General features: G+C 33.1%; 1 protein-coding gene across 1 annotated transcript; it reads right to left on the bottom strand.

Annotated features, from left to right (window-relative positions):
- Positions 1-1,529: 1,529 nt before the first annotated feature.
- On the bottom strand, positions 1,530-4,139 carry LOC107791901 (L-type lectin-domain containing receptor kinase VIII.1-like). Its single transcript, XM_016614047.2, has one exon. The coding sequence runs from the start codon at positions 3,816-3,818 to the stop codon at positions 1,686-1,688; it is 2,133 nt and encodes a 710-aa protein (XP_016469533.1). The 5' UTR covers positions 3,819-4,139; the 3' UTR covers positions 1,530-1,685.
- Positions 4,140-7,382: the final 3,243 nt, after the last annotated feature.

Below are 7,382 nucleotides of genomic sequence, written 5' to 3'. Positions count from 1 at the left end.
ACACTCTAAATAAACAAAAGTCGTTCATATGATTAAGAGATTATGTCACGAAAAAATACCTAGAGATTTGAAGAAAAAACAATTCTAAAAAAATTGAAGGGCCGGTCCGTCCTAGCCCGCGACCCTCTTAAGACTGGGCTGAGTTGGTCATTTTAAGGCCCATATAAATGGAGAATCAGCCCGTCCTAACCCACCAAATTTAAAAGCCCACAGACTTAGGTTGACGGCTCTATTTTAGCCTAACAAAGTTTTGTCATCATATTGTACATGTGCTTTTTGGGGGGTCAAAAAGCTAGAGCCTATGTGCAGAAAATAGTGAACATGAGACTAGCGTCCAATCAAAGTATTGGTGATTCCTAAAGTAAAAAACTTCAAGTCAGTAGTAAAAAGCACTCTTCCACCAAAGTTGTAATTATTGCTCTTTCGTCTACACATTGAACCTAAAGACACTTTTAGCACATGGTCCCCTCCTTGCATTAGCAATTACAATTATCCTTAGTTTTGGTCTTAATCAACTTTATATTTCACACAAATTATTTTTTAATGAGTTTAACTTTTATGCATTGGCAATATCAGCTATATAAAAGAAAGTTACATATATTCCTAAATAGAATGTGAGATCAATGACTTAACATGAGACTTGCATCCAATCAAAATACTATTGCTATAACATGTCAAATCACACTGATACTATAAAGATTTTTTATACTGTCAATTGATATAACTTAAATCTAAAAAATAAAGTTGGCTTGTTAAAATAGATATACACTGAAAGTATAAAATTATTTATACTGCCAGCATACATAAATTAAATCCTTTTATAAATAAATGATGAAAAGTTTCATCTATTGTTCAGTATACCCTCTGATCTTCCTGTATCCTCTGCAATACTGAGGACACAGAATATTTTCTTTTGCTTTGGATAATAGAATTTGATACGAAAGATAGTCGTTTTGCTCAAGGCATTTTCTAAAACTTTGGTTGGTGGTGCATTGAAATTACTGGTAATAATAGAAATAGTATGCATAGCACTAGGCCATAGCCTCATATATTCATACCTTCCCAAACTTCTGCTCAAAACCCTTGTGTCTGCTTTTGACTAAAGAAGTTGCCGTTGAAAGCAACTTGTCATCCCTCCACCAAAGACACCTCACCCAACCAACACCAAGAAAAGGACTCCCAATGATTTTATAAAACTATTGTACACAAATCCTTTTTTTAATAAGTGTAATGTCTGGACCAACTTATCTTATTAATTTTACGGTATATTTGTTACTTTCTACCAACACAATTCCTGAAAATTCTGACTACCGAGACTCGAACCAAACAAAAGCAATCTAATGCACAAGACATCACACGTTCACGAAAGGTTCAGAAAACTAAGGTGCAAAGGCGACTAGTTTCCACAATCACGGTTTTCTACCGAAGCTTTAACTGATGGAAAGAAATCATCTACTAATATTTGAACCGAGACCTTATGATTTTCACTTCACTCCATTAACCAAAAATTAGGTGCAAAAACAAGAAAATTTGGAAAAGTACAAAACCCCTTTTAATTAATATGGGCATATACAACTTAGACTTATTTTGTTACATACATATAATAATAAATAAATGAATGTATGAACAAAAGGCAGAACAAAAGATGACAAAAAGTATTCCATTCTCCTTTTCTTGATATTGAACTAGACTAGGTCCATACCCACACCACCACCATTGAAGCTATTTTCAGATGAAGAAGTTGAAAGTGTGATCATACCATTCAAGTCAGAAACACTATCTTGCAAAGTCATTAGCAGATGAGATGTGCTAAAACTCATAGTTGGCTTAGCTCTAGGGACAATAGGAACTTCAGCCTCACCAACTAACATTTGAACCACACCTCTCATTGTTGGTCTAGCCATAGGGTCAGGGTGTGAACAAGCCAAACCAACTAACAAAACCCTTCTCATTTCTTGTTCCTCAAACTCACCATTCAATCTTGAATCAGCTGCTGCTAATAACCTCCCTTCTTTATGTAATCCCCACACCCATTCCACCAAATTGCTATTCAATCCAACTTTCCCAACCCCATTTGTTTCTTTCTCAATTGGCCTTCTCCCACTTGCCACTTCAAGAACCACTGCCCCATAGCTAAAAACATCAGTTTTTTCACTTGCTCGACCGGTTAACAAATATTCCGGTGCTAAGTATCCCATTGTTCCTGCTGCTACTGTTGCATCAGGAGATTTGTCATGTTCAATTTGTTTTGCTAATCCAAAATCACCTAATCTTGCATTAAACCCTTCATCCAACATAATATTACTAGTCTTAATATCCCTATGAATAACTTGATTTTCACATTCTTGATGTAAATATGCTAAGGCTGAAGCAACACCTAACAAAATTTTCCTCCTATGTAGCCATGGTAGTACTATTCTTGACTCAAATAATGCCTTATCAAGACTACCATTTGGCATCAAATCATAAACTAATAAAATTTCACCTTTTTCATGACACCATCCTTGAAGTCTAATAAGATTTCTATGCCTAAGCGTTCCAATTATTGATAATTCAGATAAGAACTCAGCTTTCCCTTGTCCATTATGACTACACCTTTTCACTGCTACAATATCACCAGTCTCAGACAAAATCCCCTTATAAACTGTCCCAAATGCACCATGTCCGATTATCCTTGTCGAATCAAAACCTTTTGTCGCAATTTTGAGCTCCTTATAGCTGAATTCCTTAGGCATTTTGATAATTTCAGACCCCAAATTTTCAGAATTCTTCACATTCTTGAATTTTTTCGAATACAACCAAACAAGTACTAATGTAGCAAAAGCTAAGAAAAACGCTCCAGCAGTTACAACTCCAACTACAGCTCCAGCACCTTGTTTACAAAAACTGTTATGGCATTTGCTACTACTACTTTTTTGCTCTGAATTCACAGTACCATTAGACTGCAAAGGAGCCATCGAAGGCGGCGGCGATGTAACAGAATCCGCCGTGGGATTCATCAAACTAGCCGTTGGCGGCGGAGGAGGCAGCGCCGCCGCCGGAGATTTTGGATTTACATCAAATGATGAACTGAAACTCCACCATTCAATACTATGAATCTCAGTACTCCCTTGTGTTGAACCACAAAACCCCACAAACATAAAATCATTTACGTACTCAGAAAGATCAATAGTAACTGATAAAAATGGTTCTTTGGGCTTTAAATTAGAATATGAAACAAAAATATTCAGTTTTTTTGTTGAACCTGAATATTCAATCCATGAATTTACCAAATCACCACTCTTTAGATCAACATCAACAGAATCAAGATCACCAACTTGAGTTGAAACCATTGAATTTAAATCCAACCCCACATGATTCCCATTAATATCTTTAAATTCAACATCCATAAGTGTATCAAATTCAATAGCAAAATTACCATTTTGGGTCCCTTTTGCATCCATAATTCCCAAATAGCCGCCGGCATCACCTACTGATTCATCGTCCGGCGTGATGACAAAAGCTAAACCCCCACCGATCGATGAAGGGTTCAGATTTGTAACAGAAAATGAGAAAAACGTAGAGAAACTCGCCGGAAAATCAAGACCCGGCTGCCGGAATCTTACTGGTTTAGAATATAAAACTTTTCCGGCACCGGAATTTGGCACGGCAAGCTCACGTGTCAATTTGATTTTGTTGCTACCCATATGAGCATCTCCTAATAGCTTTAAACTACTCAAAGCTAAAGTACCAAAATCAAACTCAGTAGCAGACAGTACACTGAACCCATTACTAGCCAAGAAACAGAATAATACTATCAGTAATGGGTAAATCTCCATAAAATAAAATCAAAACACAAACTTTCGTATAATTTTGTGATTGAATGTAAGCATTAAGAAAGACCCATTAGAGAAAACAGATCAATTATCTGAAAAAGTGAAGATTTTGAGAATAAAAGAGTGAGAAAAAGGATGATGAAGTTAAGGAGAAGATAATAATTTGGGCATAGAAAGAGTAAAAAGAGGGAATGGAAAGTAGGAAAATAAGCAGAGGAGAGTGAGGAGTACGGAAAAAGGGGGATGTGAAAGGAGAAGAGAATCCAAAGAAGAAGAGGAGTGAAGAAGACAGAGGGGATAGCGGTTGAGAGACACGTGTTTGCTATAACGGTAATATTTTTCTTTGTAAAGACACCTTTTTTTCTGCTTATATTTATGTCCTTGTTGTAGACATGGGGTCCCATGCTGTAGTAATCAGTACTTAATTACTGCATTAAGATAGTTTGGTTGGAAAGAAGTTCTCCCAACATAAATTATTGCGGGATTAATTATTCCTAATTTAATTATTTCATTGTTGTATAGGGATAAAAATATATTACATTTTTGAAATAATTAATTCTGAGTCCGCAATTTTTTCCCAGCGAAACATGAAATAAACTTCTCTTAAATTTAATCCCGGGATGAGTTATTCCTTATCCCTCATACCAAACAAGTTCTAAGGGGACGTTTGGTTAAAGACAAGTCATGTTATAGGATTAGTTATCCTAGTATTATTTCTTATTAATTATTTGTATGTTGTATTAATCTTATGATTGTCAATTTAACTAATTTATCTTATGATTATTACTCCATCATCTGGCAAGTATAAGTTATCTCGTTATTATTTTTAATCCTGGGATAACTCATCCCAGAATTAATACGAAACAAGGGTTAAGCTGATACTAAATTTTTATTCTATAATTATTGCTTATTTGTCATACCAAACAAGACTCATAAGAGATCATTTGGTAGGATGTATTAGGGAAAATAATACATGTATTATTTTTTATATTATTATTTATAGTTTGGCGGTGTTTTCAACATATATTAAACTAATAATTATTAGTTATACATCTTATTCAGTACTATTTATATACATACCAAACCATAATATTAGCAATACTATGGTTTAAATATCTGGATAAATATATATAAGGACATAATTGTCCTTTCAAAACTTATAAACCAGCCTAAATAATCGATAAGAAATAATCTCAATATAATTGAGTTTAATATTACTAATCTCGATATTACTAATACAATCAATTCAATACTATTTTTATACACCCTGCCAAATGACTTCTAAAGGATGATAGAGGAGAGAATTAATGTTACAATAGCAGGAGTTAATAACGGTGATAAATTTTGGACAATTTTACTGTGATTTATGTGCTAATGCCTCAGAGTTGGCCGTGACATGAAATTTTATCAACTTTGAAATGGAGTTTTTAGGTTGATGAATACAAATAGCATGAACAAGATCATGACTACATTTATTACTTTGGTAATTTTTTTAATGGCGTGAAGATGAAGACTATCTTTTTACCTTTAAAAAAAACGTCTAAATGAAATCACCACTTAAAATGGCCCTTCTTAAAAAGATAATTTTTATTTTTAATCAACGGAAAATGGCCAAAATTATCTCTAGACTATTCGATTTGGTACAAAAATAACCTTCATTCACCTATATTGAGCCAAAAATATCTCCACCATTACCGTAGTGGCTCAATTATACCCTTAGTACTAACAGACCTATCTAAAAGAAATAATTTTTTTTAATGATTATCCATGTGTTACCGTGCTATTAGCATAAATATAAACCCTTGATAAATTTTTTTTTTTTAAAAAAACACCATAAACCTATATTTTCATTGATCCGCCCTGATTTTAAACCAGATTAATTCAAACCCGATTTTAAAATTCAATGTAATTTCTTATTCATCGTTTAAATTCTACAAATAAAAGAATTTGAGCCACTACAATAACAAGAAAAGTAACAATTTAAGAAAAAAAATATTGAGTTTTGAAATGAAATGAAATGGGTATGAGAATAAAATTTGGGATCTTGACTTAGGAAGAAATTCATTAAATAAAATCAAATTGGTATAAAATGGGTATGAGAAAAAAACTCATTATCTCCTCTCCTGATTCAATTTCATAGAAATTGAAGAAGAAATGGGGAGTTGGCAACATGGCATGTCCTTTTTTTGGGGGACTGTGAAGAAATCATAATAGGTATTTTTTTAAACAAAAATGGTAATAATTTAAATTTAAATTAATGGGATGGTGACACGTGAATATTAATTAAAAATATTTTCCAAATAAGTTCGCTAGTTAATAAGGGCATAAGTGAGTCACTAAGATAAGGTAGGGACATTTTTGGCTCAATAAGTGGACGGGGGCATTTTTGTGCCAAATCAAATAGTCTAAGGCAGTTTTGGCCCTTTTTGTTTAAACAAAATCATTTAGGTTATTTTTTACTTTTCGGGGTTCTTTTTATTTGTCATTTTAGTTTAAGGAAAAAATCCGATCAAATATTTATTATTTATAGAAAATCAAGAAGACACAATATTTTTTCAATTCAACTATTACTATTCTAAGAAGTCATATAGTCATTAATTAGACATTTAAGAAAGCGATAAATATTTATCTAATCAAATACTATTATAAATAGAGTTTTATTTATGATGAATATCTATATTTTAGAGAGATTTTAGGATTTGTTACTTGGTGTCTAAGTCACTTTTTTCCTATAAATAGAGGGGTTCTATTCCATTGTAATTGATCCCAAATCAATAAGAATTCTCTCTCTCTCTCTACTTTTCTCTGCAATACCGTTCTTCTTCTTTTATTGTTCATAATACGTTATCAGCACGAAACTCTAACCAATTGAGTGGAAGCTTTGGGATTGAGTATAATGATTGTCAATTGTTCCATGAACTTCCTTCACCAATAAATTATGGATTTAAATACCTTATTTTTCTCTTTTAAATTCTTGAAATTTTATAATTTGACTTTAAATACAAGCAATTACAACAAATTTTGGTTATAACTCTAATGGAGTTAGTAAGAAATTATAACCACTCGAAGTGGTAAAATTTCTATGTCTTGCCATGATCAAATTCATGTATGATTGTGAGCACAAGAATTGAAAACCCGTCCCATTGAATTTGCTCCATTCTCATTCGCTTAAGAGAATGCGATAGTAGCATGTAATACATCTAAAAGAAGACAAAATTATTACTATGAAGGTATCAATGGACGTGGATGTGGCAATAGACGAAGTTATAATCGTCATCATTGTGGTAATGAGAATAATAAGGATTCTTAAAATAATCATTCACTCTGTGAAAGTAATGTTTGTCATCAATTTGACATGAGATTTTGCAAATCATATATAGATGATTATGGTTCATTCATGATGTGAATGTGATAACATGTGATTTATGAGTACATATTCATTCTTGAAAGAAAATGAATGTGTCAGTGGTAGTTATACCACACTCACCTCTAGAAGGAGGTTTGAGAGTAGAACGACCCGACCAGTCATTTTGAGCTCTAGCGCGTCGTTCAACAGTTTGGGGCCAT

This window comes from Nicotiana tabacum, chromosome 10, assembly GCF_000715075.1.
Source record: "Nicotiana tabacum cultivar K326 chromosome 10, ASM71507v2, whole genome shotgun sequence".
In the NCBI taxonomy this organism is placed as follows: Eukaryota; Viridiplantae; Streptophyta; class Magnoliopsida; order Solanales; family Solanaceae; genus Nicotiana; species Nicotiana tabacum.
This window is presented reverse-complemented; position numbering and strand designations above follow the sequence as displayed.